Source organism: Enhydra lutris, unplaced genomic scaffold, assembly GCF_002288905.1.
Source record: "Enhydra lutris kenyoni isolate GAN:26980312 unplaced genomic scaffold, ASM228890v2 scaffoldscaffold9, whole genome shotgun sequence".
NCBI classification, from domain to species: domain Eukaryota; kingdom Metazoa; phylum Chordata; class Mammalia; order Carnivora; family Mustelidae; genus Enhydra; species Enhydra lutris.
In genome coordinates this window covers 65,746,946-65,770,267 of record NW_019154093.1, presented here as the reverse complement: position 1 = coordinate 65,770,267, position 23,322 = coordinate 65,746,946, and the positions used below count along the sequence as shown (strand labels likewise).

Here is a 23,322-nt window from a genome sequence, read left to right as displayed (position 1 = left end):
TTTGGAGACGTGGAGAGGTGAAGTAACAGGTCCAGGGTCACACAGCTGACACAGTGGTGGAGCCAGGATTCTGAAGTGAGTCTCTGTGACTCCAAAACCAGTTCCCTTAATCCTGATAAAGTGCCTCAGCAGTTACTGCGTCCATTTTTTGAGTTAGACACTGTATACACACACAGTCTTTCTAATCCTCACGGCCATCCTGCAGGGTAGTTTGGATTATCCCCATTTTGCAGATGAGAAAGGGCAGAGAAGTTGATTAATTGCCTCAAACCAAGTTAAGTAGCTGAATTGGGGGTTTGAACACATCTGTTCTTTTCCAAACTTGGGTTCTTTGCACTATGCAGGGTTTTTGTCTGTTTTTGAGAGAAGTAGTTAAGTTACAGCGGGAAAAAACAAAAGCTTACATTTTAGAAATAAGGTAATGAGTCATTAAAATGTTCATATCCCTTCAGACCCTTATCCTATCATTGGGAGACTATCCCAAGGAAATAATCTAGGATATATTCTTTTAAGTCTTTTATATAGCCAAAAGTGAGACGGCACATACGGGTTCAGAATGAGGGATATGCTTGGGTAAATTATGTTAAAGATTTATTTATTTATTAGAGAGAAAGAGAAAGAGAGAACAGGGGAGGAGCAAAGGGAAAGGGATAAGCAGACTGCCCTGAGCACAGAGCTCAAAGTGGGGCTTGATCCCAGGACTCTGAGATCATGACACAAGCTGAAGGCAAGAGTCAGGGCACTCAACCAGCTGAGCCACCCAGGCGTCCCTGGGTTAATTATGTTTTAAACCCTTAATGAAAATTTATGTAGCAGTTAAATGTGTTCAGATATGAAGACTATTTGGCATAATAGAAAATAGAAATAATATGGAACACTACATTGTTAAGGGCATCAGATGAAAGATTCATGTTATGTATTACTTTGAAAGTTATAAGTATTTTACTAATGTTGTTCTCAATTATATAGAAAAACTACTAGGGTACCTGAATGGCTCAGTCAGTTAAGCATCTGCCTTTGGCTCAGGTCATGATCCCAGGGTCCTGGGATTAAGCCCCACATTGCGCTCCCTGCTCAGTGGAGAGCCTGCTTCTCCCTCTGCTCACCCCCCTTTATGTTCTGTCTCACTCTCTCACTCTCTCTATCTCAAATAAATAAAATCCTAAAAAAAAAAAAAAAAGGCAAAACTATCTGTAGCAGTGCCTGATTTTGCTTTCCTATACCATTTCTTAAAGATGTATATAATAAATGGAATATTTGTATAATTACCAGAAATTACTAGATTACTTATTGTAAATCACCTTTTCTTTTTTTTGCAGTTTACATATTTATGACTTGGGTTTGTTTTAAAATTAAAAGCCAGTGGCATTTACAGTTATTTGAAATTACCTAAAAATTATTTGAATCCTCAGAATTTTTTTTATAAACTAAATGTTTGACATGATAATATCCTTTATTCTTCTGAAGTCACCCTTAGAGAAGCACTAATACAAATGATGCAGGACTTAACCCTGAGAAATTAATAAATACACAATAAGTATGAGGCTATCATCTAAGCTTATGTGTCTTTTTATTTAAACAGAATGAAATTTAAAGAGAATATTTTATTTCTGTACCAAACATAGAAGGGATTAAATAAAGCCTGATCAAAGTGTTTCCACAGAGAATCATGAACCTTTTAGGTTCCAGGACCCAGTTCCAATGGGTGTATTGGGGGCAGGGGGTGGGGATGGTTCCCACATCAGCAGGCAATTCTCTGGACATCAACTGAGTATCCTACAATTCAGGTCAGTTTTGCATGGTCTGTCGATAGTGTCAGAATTGACAGGTTAATGATTCATTCCTGCAAGACTGCCCACCCTCCCCCACAACAGTTCAGATACTCTCAAGCCCGGTTATCATCTATGCTTCTGACCAGCTGGCTACAGATAGGAGTTTCCATTGACCTCCTCCAACTCAGCATGCCAATCACAAGCCCAGGTTATTACCTGTCCTTCTGACCTGTTGGCTGTGGCTGAGAGGTCCCCACAGTCCTCTCTTTGGGTTTGATTAGTTTGCAAAAGCAGCTCACAGAATTTAGGAAACCCATTTACTCACTAGATTACTGATTTATTATAAAAGAATACAGGGGTGCCTGGGTGGCTCAGTCATTAAGGTCTGCCTTCAGCTTAGGTCATGATCCCAGGGTCCTCGAATGGAATCCCACATCAGGCTCCCTGCTCTTTGGGAATCCTGCTTCTCCCTCTCCCCGCTCCCTGCTGTGGTCCCTCTCTCGCTCTGTCTCTCTGTCAAATAAATAAATAAAATCTTTAAAATAATAATATAAATAATACAACTCCAGAATGGCCAAGTGGAGGGACACAGAGCATATGTGGAAAGAGGCATAAGGGTTTCATGCCCTTTCCAGGTGTGCCACTCTCCCCAAATCTCCGTGTGCTCACAACCTGGAGGCTCTCTAAACACAGTTCTTATGGGTTTTCTTTGAAGGCTTCACTACATGCTCAGGACTGACTCAATCATTGTTCCATTGACAACAGAACAGATTCAACCTCCTGCCCTTCTCCCCTTCCCAGATTTGGAGTAGGGGTACTGAAAATTTTAAATCTTTAATCGCATGTTGGTTCCCCTATTAACCAGCCTCCATTTTTAGTTCCCCAAGGGCTTTCCAAAGTTAATTAACATAACAAAAGAGACCTCTTTTCACAGGCCCTTTCAAGGGTTTTAGGAGCTTTGTGTGGGGAAATGGGGAGAAAGACCAAACATATACTTATTATAAATCACAATCTCATAATGATTGTGTAGTGGAAAGTGGAATTTTGTCATTTGTTATTATGTAGAAACAATAAGGGGCACCTGGGTGGCTCAGTCGGTTAAGCATCTGCCTCTGGCTTAGGTTGTGATCCCGGGGTCTTGGGATCTATCCCCTGTCTGGCTACCTGCTCAGTGGGGAGTCTGCTTATCCCTCTCCCTTTACCCTTCCCCCTCTTCATGCTCAATCTGTGCGCTCTCTATCTCTTGCTCTCTCTCAAATAAATGAAATCTTTAAAAAGAAAAACAACAACAGAAAAGAAACAATAAAACATACATTTGACACTTGGGCTGAGAAAGTCAATTAAGTTTAAATTTACTAGTAAAATTTCAGTGTTTTAACAACTGTGAGAAAAAAAAGCTAAGAGAGCTTTTGTATGGTGATTATTTTAACTGTTACTAGTTTACTGTTGGCTGAGTTGTCTCAAACATGCTATAAAGGCATATACATGTGTTGTGTCTTTCCTGGTGTCAGCTTTATTCAATCACAAAACAAGGTTAAGATCATTGTAAAGTAGGTTCAGGATTCCAAACTCAGTGACATTTTACTATGCATTTAACCTGGCTTCATACACGTCACAGAAAACAAAGTATGATATAAAGTCATACTACAAACAAAATACAATAAGGGTAAGAAGTTAACAAACCAAACACTAAGTCAGTCCCTGAGTGCACAGTTGAGAGGAGGACACCATCTGGTCTGGGTCAGCTCTCTGCACATGCTGCTTACTGTGTGCAGGCAGGGGAGGATCTCTTATGCTCAGAAAGCAGTTGGGTGAACCTTTGGTGGCAATTGCCTTTTTAATGCAGTCAGATAAGGAAGGGTCTAGCATCTGGAGAGTCTGTTTGCTACAGAGGTCTAACCTTTTTATTTGTTTTTTTATTTTTTTAAAGGATTTTTTTTTTAAAGATTTTGTTTATTTATTTGAGAGGCAGAGATCACAAGTAGGCAGAGAGGCAGGCAGAGAGAGAGGAGGAAGCAGGCTTCCTGCCAAGCAGAGAGCCTGATGCGGGTCTCGATCCCAGGATCCTGGGATCATGACCTGAGCCGAAGGCAGAGGCTTTAACCCACTGAGCCACCCAGGCGCCCCAATGTTTTGTTTTTTTGAGAGAGAGGTTGAGAGAGTACAGGTGGGGTGAGGGGCAGAGGGAGAAGCCAGACACCCTGCTGAGCAGGGATCCTGACATGGGGCTGGGTCCCAGGACTTGGAGATTCTGACCTGAGCCAAAGGCTGATGCTCAACCAACTGAGCCACCCAGGTGCCCCACAGTCTAACCTTTTTAAAGTTTCATTAGTCTTAGGCCTTGGCAGGCTTCTTCTGATTCTAATAACTTCTATTCCTGGTTCTCCCAGGTTTGCATGACTTTACTGATTATCAGTCCTTAGAACTGTGCTGGTTTTCCTGATTTCCTGTCTTAGCTGCAATGCCTTTGGCTGCTTATGTCATTGCTTGACATGGGCTCTCTCTTGCTCTCTCTACAGAAGGTCAGAAACATTGGTCTACATTTGCTATAGTGTTTAAGTCTTTAAATTTTCGGTTCTCCTTATATGGTCTCCAGAAATTTAAAAACAAAAAAAAATCTAATAAGAACTATGCAAGAAGTTTAAAAATAATTGATTGCTTATAAAATGTAAGTTTTCATAGGTATGGATTATATACAATGTAGATACTGCATTGTTACCACCCGGGCAAATGAATAGTATATACAAAAGTAATGAATAAAAAAGTAAAAAATGATTATATACAGAGGAGAGCTATAGTTTAAGAGCATTCTATTAAGATGATAAAAATGTTATTTCCTTGTACAAATTTGTAGTGGACAGAGATTATTTTTACCTTCAACTGATTAAATTCTGTTTAGAGAACTTAATGATGAATATATTTATTTCTAGATAGTTTTTGATGTCAGAAAATGTTGGGGTTCAGAGCAAACAGTCTTAAGACATCTTTGGTGCAAGGGGCACCTGGGTGGCTCAGTGGATTAAGCCGCTGCCTTCGGCTCAGGTCATGATCTCAGGGTCCTAGGATCGAGTCCCGCATCGGGCTCTCTGCTCAGCGGGGTGCCTGCTTCCCTCTCTCTCTCTCTCTCTCTCTCTGCCTGCCTCTCTGTATTTGTGATCTCTCTCTGTCAAATAAATAAAATCTTAAAAAAAAAAAAAAGACATCTTTGGTGCAAAAAGGTGGTTTTATTAAAGCACAGAGACAGGACCCATAGGCAGAAAGAGCTGCACTGGGGTCATGAGGAGTGGCTGATTATATACTTTCAAGTTGGGAGAGGGATTATATACTTTCAAGTTAGGGATAGCTTAAGACTCTAAGAAATCTTGGAAGCAAGGTTTCCAGGAGGGGGCTAGCTAGCCATTGTTAGGAAAAGATCATTTATTTCTAATAAAATCCTAGTCATGAGCCCCTTCAGATGTTTATCAGTGGGCCGTATGCTTGGGGGATGACTGCCAACATACATCTTGAGGGGTAGAGATAAAAGGAGTTTCCAAAGGAATTTTATTTTAAATTTATTTATTTATTTATAAATATATAATGTATTTTTATCCCCAGGGGTACAGGTCTGTGAATCACCAGATTTACACACTTCATAGCACTCACCATAACACATACCCTCCCCAGTGTCCATAACCCCACCCCACCCCCAACACCCCTCCCCCCAGCAACCCTCAGTTTGTTTTGTGAGATTAAGAGTCACTTATGGTTTGTCTCCCTCCCGATCCCATCTTGTTTCATTTATTCTTCTCCTATACCTCCCTAACCCCCCATGTTGCATCTCCACTTCCTCATATCAGGGAGATCATATGATAGTTGTCTTTCTCTGATTGACTTATTTGACTAAGCATGATACCCTCTAGTTCCATCCAAGTCGTGGCAAATGGCAAGATTTCATTTCTTTTGATGGTTGCATAGTATTCCCTTGTATATATACCACATCTTCTTTATCCATTCATCTGTTGATGGACATCTAGGTTCTTTCCATAGTTTGGCTATTGTGGACATTGCTGCTATAAACATTCGGGTACATGTGCCCCTTCGGATCACTACGTTTGTATCTTTAGGGTAAATACCCAGTAGTGCAATTGCTGGGTTATAGTGTAGTTCTATTTTCAACTTTTTGAGGAACCTCCATGCTGTTTTCCAGAGTGGTTGCACCAGCTTGCATTCCCACCAACAGTGTAGGAGGGTTCCCCTTTCTCCGCATCCTCGCCAGCATCTGTCATTTCCTGACTTGTTAATTTTAGCCATTCTGACTGGTGTGAGGTGATATCTCATTGTGGTTTTGATTTGTATTTCCCTGATGCCGAGTGATATGGAGCACTTTTTCATGTGTCTGTTGGCCAGCTGGATGTCTTCTTTGCAGAAATGTCTGTTCATGTCTTCTGCCCATTTCTTGATTGGATTCTTTGTTCTTTGGGTGTTGAGTTTGCTAAGTTCTTTATAGATTTTGGACACTAGTCCTTTATCTGATATGTCGTTTGCAAATATCTTCTCCCATTCTGTCAGTTGTCTTTTGGTTTTGTTAACTGTTTCCTTTGCTCTGCGGAAGCTCTTGATCTTGATGAAATCCCATTAGTTCATTTTTGCCCTTGCTTCCCTTGCCTTTGGCGATGTTCCTAGGAAGATGTTGCTGCGGCTGAGGTCGAAGAGGTTGCTGCCTGTGTTCTCCTCAAGGATTTGGATGGATTCCTTTCTCACATTGAGGTCCTTCATCCATTTTGAGTCTATTTTCATGTGTGGTGTAAGGAAATGATCCAATTTCATTTTTCTGCATGTGGCTGTCCAATTTTCCCAACACCACTTGTTGAAGAGGCTGTCTTTTTTCCATTGGATATTCTTTCCTGCTTTGTCGAAGATTAGTTGACCATAGAGTTGAGGGTCTATTTCTGGGCTCTCTATTCTGTTCCATTGATCTATGTGTCTGTTTTTGTGCCAGTACCATGCTGTCTTGATGATGACAGCTTTGTAATAGAGCTTGAAGTCCGGAATTGTGATGCCACCAACTTTGGCTTTCTTTTTCAATATTCCTTTGGCTATTCGAGGTCTTTTCTGGTTCCATATAAATTTTAGGATTATTTGTTCCATTTCTTTGAAAAAAAATGGGTGGGATTTTGATAGGGATTGCATTAAATGTATAGATTGCTTTAGGTAGCATAGACATTTTCACAATATTTGTTCTTCCAATCCAGGAGCATGGAACATTTTTCCATTTCGTTTTGTCTTCCTCGATTTCTTTCATGAGTACTTTATAGTTTTCTGAGTATAGATTCTTAGCTTCTTTGGTTAGGTTTATTCCTAGGTATCTTATAGTTTTGGGTGCAATTGTAAATGGGATTGACTCCTTAATTTCTCTTTCTTCTGTCTTATTGTTGGTGTAGAGAAATGCAACTGATTTCTGTGCATTGATTTTATATCCTGACACTTTACTAAATTCCTGTACAAGTTCTAGCAGTTTTGGAGTGGAGTCTTTTGGGTTTTCCACATATAGTATCATATAATCTGCGAAGAGTGATAGTTTGACTTCTTCTTTGCCGATTTGGATGCCTTTAATTTCTTTTTGTTGTCTGATTGCTGAGCTAGGACTTCTAGTACTATGCTGAATAGCAGTGGTGATAATGGACATCCCTGCCATGTTCCTGACCTTAGCGGAAAAGCTTTCAGTTTTTCTCCATTGAGAATGATATTTGCGGTGGGTTTTTCATAGAGGGCTTTGGTAATATTGAGGTATGTGCCCTCTATCCCTACACTTTGAAGAGTTTTGATCAGGAAGGGATGCTATACTTTGTCAAATGCTTTCTCAGCATCTATTGAGAGTATCATATGGTTCTTGTTCTTTCTTTTATTAATGTGTTGTATCACATTGATTGATTTGCAGATGTTGAACCAGCTTACAGCCCTGGAATAAATCCCATTTGGTCATGGTGAATAATCCTTTTAATGTACTGTTGAATCCTATTGGTTAGTATTTTGGTGAGAATTTTTGCATCTGTGTTCATCAAGGATATTGGTCTGTAGTTCTCTTTTTTGATGGGATCCTTTGATGGGTTTTGGGATCAAGGTGATGCTGGCCTCATAAAATGAGTTTGGAAGTTTTCCTTCCATTTCTATTTTTTGGAATAGTTTCAGGAGAATAGGAATTAGTTTAGTAGAATGTTTGGTAGAATTCCCCTGGGAAGCTGTCTGGCCCTAGGCTTTTGTTTGTTTGGAGATTTTTGATGACTGTTTCAATCTCCTTACTGGTTATGGGTCTGTTCAGGTTTTCTATTTCTTCCTGGTTCAGTTGTGGGAATGCATCCATTTCTTCCAGATTGTCAAATTTGTTTGCATAGAGTTGCTCATAGTATGTTCTTATAATTGTTTGTATTTCTTTGGTGTTAGTTGTGATCTCCCCTCTTTCATTCATGATTTTATTTATTTGGGTCCTTTCTCTTTTCTTTTTGATAAGTCTGGCCAGGGGTTTATCAGTCTTATTAATTCTTTCAAAGAACCAGCTCCTAGTTTCGTTGATTTGTTCTATTGTTTTTTTGGTTTCTATTTCATTGATTTCTGCTCTGATCTTTATGATTTCTCTTCTCCTACTGGGTTTAGCCTTTCTTTCTTGTTCTTTCTCCAGCTCCTTTAGGTGTAGGGTTAGGTTGTGTATTTGAGACCTTTCTTGTTTCTTGAGAAAGGTTTGTACTGCTATATATTTTCCTCTCAGGACTGCCTTTGCTGTGTCCCACAGATTTTGAACCATTGTGTTTTCATTATCATTTGTTTCCATGAATTTTTTCAATTCTTCTTTAATTTCCTGGTTGACCCATTCATTTCTTTAGAAGGATGCTGTTTAGTCTCCATGTATTTGGGTTCTTTCCAAATTTCCTCTTGTGATTGAGTTCTAGCTTCAGAGCATTGTGGTCTGAAAATATGCAGGGAATGATCCCAATCTTTTGATACCAGTTGAGACCTGATTTAGGACTGATGATGTGATCTATTCTGGAGAATGTTCCATGTGCACTAGAGAAGAATGTGTATTCTGTTGCTTTGGGATGAAATGTTCTGAATAGATCTGTGATGTCCATCTGGTCCAGTGTGTCATTTAAGGCCTTTATTTCCTTGTTGATCTTTTGCTTGGATGATCTGTCCATTTCAGTGAGGGGAGTGTTAAAGTCCCCTACTATTATTGTATTATTGTTGATGTGTTTCTTTGATTTTGTTATTAATTGGTTTATATAGTTGGCTGTTCCCACGTTAGGGGCATAGATATTTACAATTGTTAGATCTTCTTGTTGGACAGACCCTCCAAAGGAATTTTTATATGTTAAAGACAACTTACAGGGTCCTGGGGTTGGGAGAATGTTAAGCTAAGATTGCCTTTTGCCCTTAGCAAAGTATTAACATCAAGGCAGCTGAGTTCTTAGAGGAGTGTCACTCTGCCTGTCTCAAGGACTTGTCAGTGGGCCGTAAGTAGTAAGGAAATTAAATTTTTCTTTTGCCTTTGTTTCCCACATTGGTTTAATTTTTTAACATTAAAATGTGTCTTCTTCTTCTTCTTCTTCTTCTTTTTTTTTTTTTAATAGATTAAGCTGAGTGAAGTTGTTGGCTCAGGAAAAGATGGCAGAATACTTAAAGAAGATATTCTCAACTATTTGGAAAAGCAGACTGGAGCTATATTACCTCCTTCGCCAAAAGCTGAAATAGTGCCACCTGCACCACAACCAAAAGACAGAACTATTCCTACACCAGTATCAAAACCTCCAGTATTCACAGGCAAAGACAAAACGGAACCCATAAAAGGTAATAATAGTAATGTAGGGCACTACTACAAGTTATTTGGGGAAATTTACTTCAGTAGATCCAGGTGTATAGAATATGGTGTTTTCAATTCCTACTGAAGGGAACGTTTAAGTTGATCATACTTTTTTAAGTGGTGAAATAGCATAGTTTTTCCAGGAAATGCTTTAATCTCTACTGTTAATTTCTGAAGAGTATTATGTGAGCAGGTTTCTTGGAATATAAATTTATATACTAACAGTTGTTCTTTTTAAAGACTCAGTATGTTATAAATGTAATTTTTAGTCAGCTTCAGAATAATTAGATGTGATTTGTTACCTATAAACTCTTAGGATGATTAACTTCCAGAAGTGTGGCTTTGCAAGAAAGCCGGTAAGTAAATACATGACTTGTATCCTTTTATATTTTTTTAATATACCCCAGCATTAAGGGCACTTACCTCTTAATATCATTACACTTGACATTGGGTATTATGCTGCAGTCAGTGCTCCAGCATTGGAATTAATGTCTTTCAATTACATAATGAAGATGGTGGCCTTGAGAGGGAGAGTAGGGTTGAAAAAGTAAATGACATTAGAAAACCCTCCATTTTAGTAAAAAGGTTTAAAGGATTTAAGAAATTTAAAAATATGTGCCTGGGGGCACCTGGGTGGCTCAGTGGGTTAAGCCTCTGCCTTTAGCTCAGGTCATGATCTCAGGATCCTGGGATCCAGTCCCGCATCGGGCTCTCTGCTCCTCAGGGAGCCTGCTTCCTCCTCTCTCTCTCTCTCTGCCTGCCTCTCTGCCTACTTGTGATCTCTGTCAAATAAGTAAATAAAATCTTAAAAAAAAAATGGGGCGCCTGGGTGGCTCATTGGGTTAAGCCGCTGCCTTCGGCTCAGGTCATGATCTCAGGGTCCTGGGATCGAGTCCCGCATCAGGCTCTCTGCTCAGCAGGGAGCCTGCTTCCCTCTCTCTCTCTCTCTCTCTCTCTCTCTGCCTGCCTCTCTGTCTACTTGTGATCTCTCTCTGTCAAATAAATAAATAAAATCTTTTTAAAAATAAATAAATAAATAAATAAAATCTTAAAAAAAATAGAAATAAAAATAAAAATATATGCCTGGGTGGCTCAGTTGGTTAAGTGTCCCACTCTTGGTTTCAGCTCAGGTCATGGTCTCAGGGTCATGAGATTGAGCCACCTTGGGCTCTGTGCTCAGTGCAGAGTCTGCTTGAGATTCTCTCCGTCTGCCCCTCCCCCCACTAGGGCATGCATGCTCTCTCTCTCTCAAAAAAATAAATAAACCTTAAAAAAAAAAAGAGTTTAAAAATATATGTAAATTTGGGATTCTGGGTGGTACAGTTGGTTAAGCATCCCACTCTTGGTTTTAGCTCAGGTCATGGTCTCAGGGTTGTGAGATTGAGCCTGCCTTGGGCTCTGTGCTTAGCACGAGTCTGCTCAGAGGTTCTCTCTCCCTGGTCTGCCCCCGTGTACACACTCTCACATGCATGCTCTCTCTCCCTCTCTCTCAAATCTTAAAATATATATGTATTCAATGTTAATGTTAAAATACATATATTTAATGTTTTCCAGGCTTTCACAAGGCAATGGTCAAGACCATGTCTGCAGCCCTGAAGATACCTCACTTTGGATATTGTGATGAAGTTGACCTTACTGAATTGGTCAAGTTAAGAAAAGAATTAAAATCCATTGCTTCTGCTCGTGGAATTAAACTCACCTTTATGCCCTTCTTCCTAAAGGTGAGGTTTCATTCATTTCAAACAGGGCTTGAATAGGACATTAAAATTTTATTTTGGAAATATGCAATGTGTTAACTATGGATTTAGATAAAAATACTACTTCTCACCATATCATATAGTTAGAAAAATGTACAAGTGCATTATTTCTTTGTTTCTTAGGAATTTATAAAATTAAAATTTGTGTCATTTTTTTAAGATTTTATTTTTATTTGTTTGACAGACAGAGATCACAAGTAGGCAGAGAGGCAGGCGGGCAGGTAGTGGGGAATCAGGCTCGCCGTTGAGCAGAGAGCCGGATGTGGGGCTCGATCCCAGGACCGTGGGATCATGACCTGAGCCCACGGCAGAGGCTTTAACTCACTGAGCCACCCAGGCGCCCCTGTGTCATATTTTTATCAGCTCATCTCTCAGTCAGATAGTGGATTGTCTTGCCAGTTAAATAAAGCCTTTAATTTTGAAAGGATCACTCCAGCAAAATCCTGATTTGAACAAAAACAGGACTTGGTGTTGATCTTGCATAGATCACTGATATGTATCATTTTCATTTATTCAACAAACTTATATGGAGAGTCATAATTTCTTGGCCTTGTGACTGTTATAAAACCAGACTATCGGCTGACCGTAGGCAGTTCAGTATCTCACTCATATTAACAACCATTTATGAAGCAGGTGTCGTGTGGCCGACCCTGTACTGAGCATGCTATATACATCATCTCTTCTAATTTTCAGAATAAACCTGGCATGCAGATATTGCTATTCCCACTTTCCGTTTAAGGAAATTAGGAATTTCTCAGCTTCTCTAAGTTGAGAAACTTGTCAAGGATATATAGCTAAGTGGGGAAGCTAAGTTCCAGGTTCTGGTCTGTTTTACTCAAATACACATATAGGTGTCTCTAACTCCAGCCCTTTCTCCATACTGCACCAAGACAAATCTTTCATTTTTATAAATGAAAGCACTGTGTTATTCCCTGATTCTTTCCACTGGTCTCCTTCATTGTCCTCAGGTTAGTTTCTAAACCCCTTAATTTGGCAGATAAATAGGATTGCAAGTCTCTGCTTCCTACCTCTCCAGCTTCACCTCTCAGGCATTCCTTCTGGGTTGTTTTTTTTGTTTGTTTGTTTTTGTTTTTTTTTCAGTTTTGTTTTGTTTTGTTTTTCAGAGAGAGAGAGAGAGAGCACAACCAGGGGGAGTGGCAGGCAGAGGCAGAGGGAGAAGCAGGCTCCCTGCTAAGCAGGGAGCCCACTACGGGTCTCCATCCTGGGATCTTGGGATCATGACCTGAGCTGAAGGCAGACACTTAACTGACTGAGCCACCCAGGCGCCCCTCCTTCTGTTCTGGTCAGATTAAGCCTGCATAGTTGTTGGACTAGGTGACTTCATGTGAAATGCCCCCTCCTCCTTTGATCAAACACCTGCCCATCCTAAATGCCAAATTCTGTTCAGGAACAGCCTCCTCCAGAAGCCGTCTGTGGCTGTCACAGTTTGAGTTCGATATTCCTCTTGCCCATTGCAGTTCATCTCAGTGCAGTGCAAGTGTTGCTCAGTTTTCTCTTCACTGCGTGCTGAGCTCACAGGGCACAAACTGGTCTTTACCTCCATCGTTTCAGCTGCTACCCGAACAACTAAGTGATCTATGAACATGAGATGTAATAGATGTCTATAAATGAGATGCCTGGGCTATATTTTAGCTATAGAGTCATTTTTAGAGACACAGTCATCGAATCAGGTGGATGAAATTACCCACATGGTGTGCAAAGGAGGAGAAAAGGCTAAGGAATTTACATCAGTGTTTAAGGGATAGATAGAAGTGGATTTGGCAAAGACGGTGGAAGAGAGTGAATGGATCAGCGGTATGATGACAGAAAAACCGGGCAAGTGTCTCCTAGAAGCCAAAGTGTATCTCTTGGTGTATAATGGACCACTCCTAAGTTTAGTGGTTTGGAACAACAGCCATTTATTATTTCTCATGAATCCACAGGTAAGCAGGGCCAGTCTGCTGATCTTGGCAGAACTCACTTCTGTGTCTACAGACAGTTGGTATAGGTGGGCTAGTGTAAGATGGCCTTGGCAGGGATGACTCGTTTCTCTCCCTTATGTCTTTCTCAGCTCTGCAGCATGCTAGCCTGCACGTGGTTTCATAGTACTAGCAGGGATGAAGAGGAAGCAGAAATGCTCTAGCACTTTTTCCAAGCTCTGCTGTATCACGTTTGTTCTTGTCTCATTGACAAAGCAAGTCACATGACTGAGCTCAGAGTCAGCTTGCACAGAGCACCACCAAGGGGCATGGATACAAAAGAGGCATGAACCATTGGGGCCATTCACTCAGCCACTCATGCCAAGAGAGAAGAAAAATGTTGTGATGGGGATGCCTGGCTGGCTCAATTAGTAGAACATGTGACTCTTGATCTCAGGGTCGTTATTTTGAGCCCCATGTTGAGTGTGGAGATTACTTAAAAATGAATTTCAAAGCCTTTTAAGAAAAAAGTTAGGATGGGAATAGGCTATTGGATTAGTAATTAAGAGGTCATGAGTAGTAGTGCCTGGGTGGCTCAGTGTGTTAAAGCCTCTGCCTTAGGCTCAGGTCATGATTTCAGGGTCCTGGGATCGAGCCCCACATCGGGATCTGTGCTCAGCAGGGAGCCTGCTTCCTCCCCTCTCTCTCTGCCTGCCTCTCTGCCTACTTGTGATTTTTGTCTGTCAAATAAATAGATAAAATCTTAAAAAAAAAAAAGAGGTCATGTGTGGCTTTAGTTAGGACTGATTGAATAAAGTATTGTTGAGGTCGAAGCTTGACTCCAGTTGCTTGGTGGATGAATAGAAATCAAGGAAGAGGAGATGCTATAAATATCTGGTAAAAGGCAGATGGAGCTTAGGCACAGAGGGCAGGTATGGTGGTAGTTAGGGGTAGATTAAGGAAAGATTCCATCTGCCCTCTTCCCCTCCTGGAAAACCTGGAACAGATCTGAGGCTGAGGGAAAGCTGGAAAATGGAGAGTTAAAAATATGTGAGTGACAAATGACAAAAACATATGAGTGAAACTGGCGACATCTGTTTTGAAGGAAGGGGAGACCAGCTTTTTATTTTTATTTATTTTTTAATTTTATTTATTTATTTGAGAGAGAGAGAATGAGAGAGAGCATGAGAGGGGAGAAGGTCAGAAGGAGAAGCAGACTCCCTATGGAGCTGGGAGCCCGATGCGGGACTTGATCCTAAGACTCCAGGATCATGACCTGAGCCAAAGGCAGTCGCTTAACCAACTGAGCCACCCAGGCGCCCCGAGACCAGCTTTGTAATATGCTGGTCTTTGTAATATGCTATCATTTGTCTTCATCGTTTTAGTCTGAATGAAATACCTGATCTTTATTTTGAGAATAAAATTTAGTGTGCTTTATTTGTTTTAAAACGACATTTTTTCTGCCTGTATAAGTTTCAGAACATTCAGGAAATACTAGAATGTATTGTATAGGGAAGAAAATAACTTCTTATTGAGGGACTCACCCCCACCTTGTTTTTTCTTTTACAAAATTTGGACTGTACTCAAAATTATGTTAACACTTTAACCGTAATCATGGATTTTTATATAAAGAAGATTAAATTTACAGATGTCAAATCAAATGCTTAGTAAAACTTGCCTTAACTCTCTAGTTCGAGGAAATGATTTTTTTTTTCAACCACTGACCCCCAGACAAAAATAATACTTAACACAATGCTGATAAATAACTCTTAGTTGAACTAGAGGAAGGCCAGGAGGGGGGGGGTAGATTTTAAGGACAATCTTAAGCATTTTTACTTGCCTATTTTAAATGTAATACAAGGCATGACAACCAAATGCAGTGTGTGAGCTTTGATTAGATCCTGGATGGGCAGAAAAACAGGGTATAAAGAACATTTGGGGGAACAGTTAGGATAATTTGAATATGGATAGAAGAGGAATGGTACCGAGTAAGAAGAAGGAAAAGGAAAAAGGATGAAGGGAGAAGAAAGCAGAGAAGGGAAACAAAAATGCCATCAATTTGGGGAGGTGGCCAATAAGTAAACGTTCATACCAGCTGTGCCCTTCACTTGGCCAAGGACACCAAGAGGAACACTAGCCTCGCATGGTCAGTGCCCTTGGAAACCCTACGTGCTTGTTCTTTCTATACAGGGAAACAGCTTGCTGCCTTTTTGTTTTAACTCAGTGTGTTTCTGAACTTCAGATTTGCTTCTCATGTAAGATTCTACATGTAAAATTCTTCTCCTATAGAATTTAGACATTTTGTTTGGTACTTTGGTCAGTCTCTACACTTATTTTGAAAATCTCCTGATGTTTATAAGCTGCCTGACAACTTTATTTTTTATTCTTCAGTGATTAGGGTGACCTGGTTCCACCCTCCTTGAAGGTGATATTGGGAGTAGTATGCCTAGGTACATAAAGACGAGAAATTAAGCTCAGTGTAAATAAGGGTTCTCACCCTCCCTCCCTCACCCCCCTTATTGCTTCCGATTCCCTTTCCCAGTTAAGAGTGTTAATGTTGCGTTCTCTTTCTGTTAAACAGGCTGCTTCCTTGGGACTACTACAGTTTCCTATCCTTAATGCTTCTGTGGATGAAAACTGCCAGAACATAACTTACAAGGTTGGCTATGTGTTGTGGAAAAGTGCTTGTTATAAATAGAAAATGGTACAGCTATGCTTATAGGTTGGAAAAGCTTCTTTTGTACCCCGAAGAGTGAATTTTTTTTTTTAGACTAGAATTAAAGGTATAGGATAAACTATTAAACTGAAATATAATTTGTTATTTTTACTGGTTTTACTGGTTACTAATGATACTGTTCAGATATATGGAGTTCCATTTTCTAAGTCCCTTTGGCTTATTGCTTAAAATAATGGAAATAAGTGGCCATCAGGCAATGGATTATGTTAACAAGCCTACATACCCTCCTCTCAAAGACATAACCTCTGTCAAAATGGAGTTCCTGCAGTTTTTAAAACAAGAATAATTTTTTTTTTTTTAAGATTTTCTTTGTTAATTTGACAGAGAGAGACACAGCGAGAGAGGGAACACAAGCAGGGAGAGTGGGAGATGGAGAAGCAGGCTTCCTGCAGAGCAGGGAGCCCGATGCAGGGCTCGATCCTAGGACCCTGGGATCATGACCTGAGCCAAAGGCAGACACTTAACGATTGAGTCACCCAGGTGTTCCAAAATAAGAATAATTTAAACAGAAATAGGACAAGTAATGAAAGTATGCATTCCATTTGAATGAGCCCTTCTGTTTGGAGTGAAGCATTATTGAGACTAAGTACTGTTTTGGGGATGCTAATCATTATTTATATTTCTATCTAGTAGTAAGCTTAGGTATTTTAGCGGGTCAGATCTAAAATCTTCCCATATGAAGGGGCGCCTGAGTGGCTCAGTCAGTTAAGCATCCAACTCTTGATCTCAGCTCAGGTCTTAATCTCGGGGTCGTGAGTTCAAAGCCCAGATTGGGCTCCATGCTGGGTGTGAAGCCTATTTTTTTAAAAATTAATTAATTAATTAATTAAAATCTTCCCATATGATTAGTACAATTTCCTGATTAAGTATCTACTTGTAAAAAATTCAGGCAAGAAATTAACTATTTACGTTTAATCTCATGACCCTAAGATAACTCACTGTTGATGTTGAGATGTGCATTCTTCTAGAATTTTATTTTCACATATTTTTTAAAAAATAGTATTTTTATTTTATTTTTAAAAAATATTTATTTATTTGACAGAGATCACAAGTAGGCAGAGAGGCAGGCAAAGAGGAGGAAGCAGGCTCCCTGCTGAGCAGAGAGCCCGCTGTAGGGCTCGATCCCAGGACCTTGGAATCACGACTGGAGCCGAAGGCAGAGGCTTTAACTCACTGAACCACCCAGGCGCCCCTCTAGAAAGTCTTACATAGCCCCCAGCTTATATATCCACTAATAATGAATGGAAATAGCCTTTTGCCCAATATTCTTACCAACAAAAAATTATTTTTTCCAAAAAATCTTTTTTTTTTTTAAAGATTTTATTTATTTATTTGACAGATAGAGATCACAAGTAGGCAGAGAGGCAGGCAGAGAGAGAGGGGGAAGCAGGCTCCCTGCTGAGCAGAGAGCCGGATGCGGGGCTCGATCCCAGGACCCTGAAATCATGACCTGAGCCGAAGGCAGAGGCTTTAATCCATTGAGCCACCCAGGCGCCTCTCCAAAAAATCTTTTTAAAATTCTTTAAAAATTCTTCAGATCATCAATCTGGTAGAAATAGTTTTTGGTTGTTTTTCATAACAAAGGTTAGTCCTTTCTTTTCTGTTAACTTATGAAAAGGCCTACTATATAATTTTTTTTTTTTTTAGGCTTCTCACAACATTGGGATAGCAATGGATACTGAGCAGGGGTTGATTGTGCCTAATGTGAAAAACGTCCAAATCTGCTCCATATTTGAGATCGCCACTGAGTTGAACCGCCTTCAGAAATTGGGCTCTGTAGGTCAGCTCAGTACCACTGATCTTACAGGAGGAACATTTACTCTTTCCAACATTGGATCAGTGAGTAATAGAAACATTCAAATTCTAAACTGTAACTGTAATTCTGATCATATGCTCAATTAAAATTATAATATTTCATTTCCCATTTGTTCCTCAAAAGCTTAATTTTTCTACTCTTCTGTTTTACTTTACTTTTTTTTCTTTTAGATTGGTGGTACCTATGCCAAACCAGTGATACTGCCCCCTGAAGTAGCAATTGGGGCTCTCGGATCAATTAAGGTATGTTTATTAAATAATTGGCAAAAGAGTTTTAGCAAATTGGGAGGGTAAACACAAGACTCATTTCTGAAGTTTCTGAACTTCATAGGTTTGAGTGTAACATTTGGCTCTGTAAGCCAGTTATTCTTCCTAAGAGGTAGGCCTGCAATTGCAGTGGCTGCCTCTATGTATAGGAAATGGTGGTGATCTGGATTGTTCCATATGGAACCACTGTAGTTCATGCTAGGCACAGATGCACATCTTTATGGAAAATCACAAATACAGTCAATATGCTTCTATCAAAATATCTTTATTTCCAAAGACCACAGATAATAGTAAGCCAGTCTAAATTATTTATAACAAAGCGAGACACCGTTTAGACCATTTTTCTCATACTTCACTCTGCTCAAGACTCATTGAGAGTACTAGTTAAAAATGTAGTATTCTTGGGCGCCTGGGTGGCTCAGTGGGTTAAGCCGCTGCCTTCGGCTCAGGTCATGATCTCAGGGTCCTGGGATTGAGTCCCGCATCGGGCTCTCTGCTCAGCAGGGAGCCTGCTTCCCTTCTTCTCTCTCTGCCTGCCTCTCTGCCTACTTGTGATCTCTCTCTCTCAAATAAATAAATAAAATCTTTAAAAAAAAAAATGTAGTATTCTTGGGGGGCCTGGGTGACTCAGTCGGTTAAGCATTCTGCTCTTGATTTTGGCTCCGGTCATGATCTGAAGGTTGTGAGATTGAACCCTGCATTGGGCTCTGTGCTAGACATGGAGCCTCCTTAAGATTCTCTCTCTCTCCCTCTGTCCCCCCCTTTCCCCCACCCTCTCTTAAAAAAAAAAAAAAAGAAAGAAAGAAAGCAGTATTCTTGGCTTTGGGGACAGAGCCCCCAGAACTTAACATTTTAAACAAGAACCCAGGTGATTCCAACATGAGTGATCTCTTGGCCATGTTTTAGGAGACACTGACTTAGAATTAGGGTTGCAGTGATTCTTTTTTTTTTTTTCCCCTAAGATTTTATTTATTCATCTGACACAGAGGGAGAGACACAGCAAGAGAGGGAATACAAGCAGGGGGAGTGGGAGAGGGAGAAGCAGGCTTCCCACTGAGCAGGGAGTCTGATGCAGGGCTCGATCCCAGGACCCTGAGATCATGACCTGAGCTGAAGGCAGACTCTTAATAACTGAGCCACCCAGGCACCCCAGGGTTGCAGTGATTCTTGGCTACAAATTACAGTCATCCGGGAGCTTGAAAAAAATGTTTAAGCTCACTCTATACCAACTGAATTACAACTGGGTGGGGGGTGGTGGTACAGAGCTTGGGCATCTCTGTTAACTCAGTGTTGAGAGGCATCAGAATCAAAGAATTAAGCTCTTGGATTCCATTGCAGTACCACCATTATTAAATGTCATCACTATTTTGACTTATTTTGGTGTTCATGTTTTCAGAAGAATCTTTCTTTCTTTATATTTCTGATGTTTGCACACCGAGCATGTCTGGGACTTGTCTTTCATGAGTTACCATTTTTGTATTGGCATCTAAAATTTCCACAGATACTTTCATTCGGCCTTTGATTTGCTCTCTTGCAGATAGTACTTTAGCTGCTATGCTATTCCTTTTCCTAGCAGCAACCTTCCCTCCTGGCACACAGAGGACATAGGGGAGAAAAAAACCCCAAAACACATAGCAGACTCTGTTCTTTGGAAATCGGGAGTTTCTCTGAATATACCTTCCCTGTCACCCATTCCCCAGCCAGCAAGAGCTCAGCATTTGAATCTCCCAGGATTCTGATTTCCTATAGGTTCCCAGCTATGATACCTACTTGGCAAAGTCTTGTTTTTCCCTTTCATTAAAGAGATGTATTATCCTCTGGATTATATGTACATACATACATACATACACATTTATATATAAACCTATATATAAGTCTATATATCTATATATATTTCTCTCTCTCTCTCTCTTTCTATATATATATATATATACACACACATACAATTATATATATAATTGTGGTAAATTATACATAAGATAAATTTACCATGCTAACATGTACAGTTCAGTGGTATTACGTACATTCACATGTTTACAAACGTCACCACCATCCATCTCCAGAACTTTGTCCCAGACTGAAACTGTGCACCTATATTAACATGTTTTGTTTATTTGCTTGGCTCTAATGAGTTGGGTTGTCTCCTTTCTTTGGTTCTTGTGAAGACTGCTGCTGTGAACATTGGTGTGCAAATATCTTTTCACTAGGTGTCAGTTTACCAAATCATTTGACCCATGATTTCATCAAGCTAAGAAGAATAGTTCTTGAAGTATAAACCTTCTGATATTTTCTGGGTAGGAACAAGTAGGGCGTATTTCATTCTTCTCTCTCAGTGTATCCTCTCTCCTTTGCTACTTTCTGTTTTCACTGTAAATTTTGAATGTCTTGTTGATAAATGGTCTAAGTCACTAATACCCCACATAACTCACTTCTCAGTGCTTGTCTTCCCTGACCTGTTAGCCACACTGGAGTCAGTTGACTGACACTACTTCCTTGGAAAGTGTCCTTCACTACGACTAGTAGAATACCTTGCTGTTACAGCTTTCCTCCCATCTACTGCTTGTTCCCTCTGAGGCTCCTCTGCCCAGGCTGCCTTATTTCCTAATCTCTAAGCCTCTGAGTACCCCAGGGCTCAGTTCTGGCCCTCTTCTTGATCTTTAAGCACCATGTATATGCTGATGACATCCAAGTTTATATCTCCAGACCTGGCCTCTCCTTTGACCACCAAATTAATATATCCTAGTTGGATATCTAATTAGGCATCTTGAATTTTCTGTTCCTTTCCTTGCCACCCCCCACCCTCAAACTTGCTCCTTCTGAAGTTTTCCCTTTTTGGTAAATGGCCATTCTTCCCAGAGACCTCCTCCTGTAGCTTCTCACCTCACTCAGTTTCAGGGCCATTTGAACCTATGTGGTGGCTTCCATGGCCCTGCACTGGTGCTCCTCAGTGTAATCAGGGACCCATGTGGAGCTGTGACTGCTGTATCCCGTGAGGAGACTGTGAGGAGGTCACTGCCGAAAGGGAAAGTAGGGCTTAGATACTTTCACAGCAGTCTGACAGGTGATTTTGGGTCTATTGAATCTAATAAGAAGTTAGGGCTTATGTTTTCTTTATCTTTTTAAATTTTTCTTTAAATTTGTTTGTCTTTAGTAATTTAACTGACTGAGCCACTTAGGTACCCTTTAGTAATTTAATATGTTTTTTTAAAATAGCTTGCAATGGAATAGAAATTTTTAAAAAAACAACCGTAGGGCATTTACCAAAGACAAATTGAGAAGCATTGCTCTTGACAATGTGCCCTGCCTTCCGCCTGCTCCCTCTGTGACCTCATCTCCTACCTCCCACCCCTACTGCCATCCTGCCCACCTTGCTGTTCCTCCAACAGTCCAGCCCTGCTTCCCCTCTGTATCTCTTGGAGTATCCACCTGGCTTTCTTCCTCAGCCTCGGTGAGGCTTTCCCTGCCCAGCCTGTCAAACAAAAAATGCTGCCTGCACCTGGCCCCTGCCTACCTTCTCTCCAATTTCTGCATGATATATTTTTCCTTTGCACTTTTCATTATCTAACATGTTATATATTTTACTTATGTATCTTAATTGTCTCTCTACATTAAAATGTTAGCTCCAAGAAGGCAAGGAATGTTGCTTCTTTTGGTTTAGCTCCATAGTTGAGAAGAGTACCTGGTACATAGTAGGTGCTCAATAAATATTTGTTAAGTAATTGAAATCTGAAATGAGATTTACTGTATATATGGAAATTGTGCAGGGGACAGGAAGTACCCTGGGGAAACTGAAAGCTCGAGGCAAATATAAAAATGGGAAAAATTGGAGTTAGCGTTTTCAAGTCATTTTGGGATGCCTGTTTCTTCTATTACAACGAGGGGAATTTGCTTAATCTTTCACTGTTGCTGTTGCTAGAGCCTTCGAGCAAGTGAAGGTTGACTGTTCTTTGCCTTGTTTCTAGGCCCTTCCCCGATTTAACCAGGAAGGAGAAGTATATAAAGCACAGATAATGAATGTGAGCTGGTCAGCTGATCACAGAATTATTGATGGTGCTACAATGTCACGCTTCTCTAATTTGTGGAAATCCTACTTAGAAAACCCAGCTTATATGCTACTAGATCTGAAATGAAGATTCATCGGATGTCTTTGAACTTTTTGAGCTTCCAAAGAATATGTAGAGCTAGCTGTGCAGCTTCATCACAATTTGTATTAGAAATGATCTGTATTATATGATTAAGGTTCCAAGGCACAATATTTCTCACTGTTCTGTTAGACTTTTTACCGAAAATGAATGATGGTGTAAGAGTTCTTCTGCGGCTGTCACATTTTATAGGTCATGATGTCACTTCTTAATATGGTGCAGAGGTCTTTGTGTCCCTGGGTTGAAACTAGCAAGAACAACAAAATTAATGTTACTAAAAGACAGACTGCCATATCCAGTGTTTACCCTATCTTTCTTTCTTTCTTTTTTTATTTTAGACTGACCTTAGTGAAACTTCTCAGTTACACTTAGTTAGGAAAAGGAATTTATGTACAGAAGTATCTTCCATTTCCCCACAATAGAAATGAGAGATAACACTAACTGTTGGATAAGTGCAATTACTTAACCTTTTAAGATATCCATGATTATGTTGCTCCATAGAGATTATCTGTAAATGTCTTGTTTATATAAATTAATATCTTTTAAAAGGGAAAATTATAAGCTAATCTTAAAAATGCCCAATTATAAGGATGCTTGGCTGGCTCAGTCAGAAGAGCATGTGACTCTTGATTCCAGGAGTCATGAGTTCAAGCCCCACATTGGGCATGGAAAAAAAAAAAAGCCCAATTATAGTTTTATAACCAGTAAGGCTGTCAAAAAGCATTTGTTTACAATGAATATACTTTTTGAAATTTGGTAACATTTTTGTGTTTTGTTAGGAAAAAAACTTCACCTTGGCAAACTTGCCTCATGTAAGGAAAGTGCTTTAAATGTAGCAGCTGCTGACATTGTCTTACATTTAGAAGTCCATTGCCCTTTAACTATTTTTTATCCTTCTTGTCTTTAGCTAAAACATAGGATAGGATAATGTATTCCATTCTCCGTATCCTGAGAAGGAATGTGAATAAGAGGAGAGAGAAGAGTCTAATGGGTAATTATGGACATTAAAACGATAAATATTATATAGAAATGGAGGTATCAGAATGATCTTTTTGTAAGAGGCCCACTTTAATCAGAAGTAG

At 40.0% G+C, this 23,322-nt stretch overlaps 1 protein-coding gene across 1 annotated transcript in view; it reads left to right on the top strand.

The window, feature by feature from the left end:
* LOC111143074 (dihydrolipoamide branched chain transacylase E2) overlaps positions 1-22,880 on the top strand; it is a 54,997-nt gene extending 32,117 nt beyond the window's left edge. The window contains exons 6-11 of the mRNA XM_022496530.1: positions 9,374-9,590; positions 11,158-11,324; positions 15,861-15,938; positions 17,664-17,855; positions 18,003-18,074; positions 22,061-22,880. Coding sequence (XP_022352238.1) covers positions 9,374-9,590; positions 11,158-11,324; positions 15,861-15,938; positions 17,664-17,855; positions 18,003-18,074; positions 22,061-22,228 — 894 coding nt within the window. The 3' untranslated portion in view covers positions 22,229-22,880. The remainder of the gene's footprint in view (positions 1-9,373; positions 9,591-11,157; positions 11,325-15,860; positions 15,939-17,663; positions 17,856-18,002; positions 18,075-22,060) is intronic.
* The last annotated feature ends 442 nt before the right edge of the window (positions 22,881-23,322 follow it).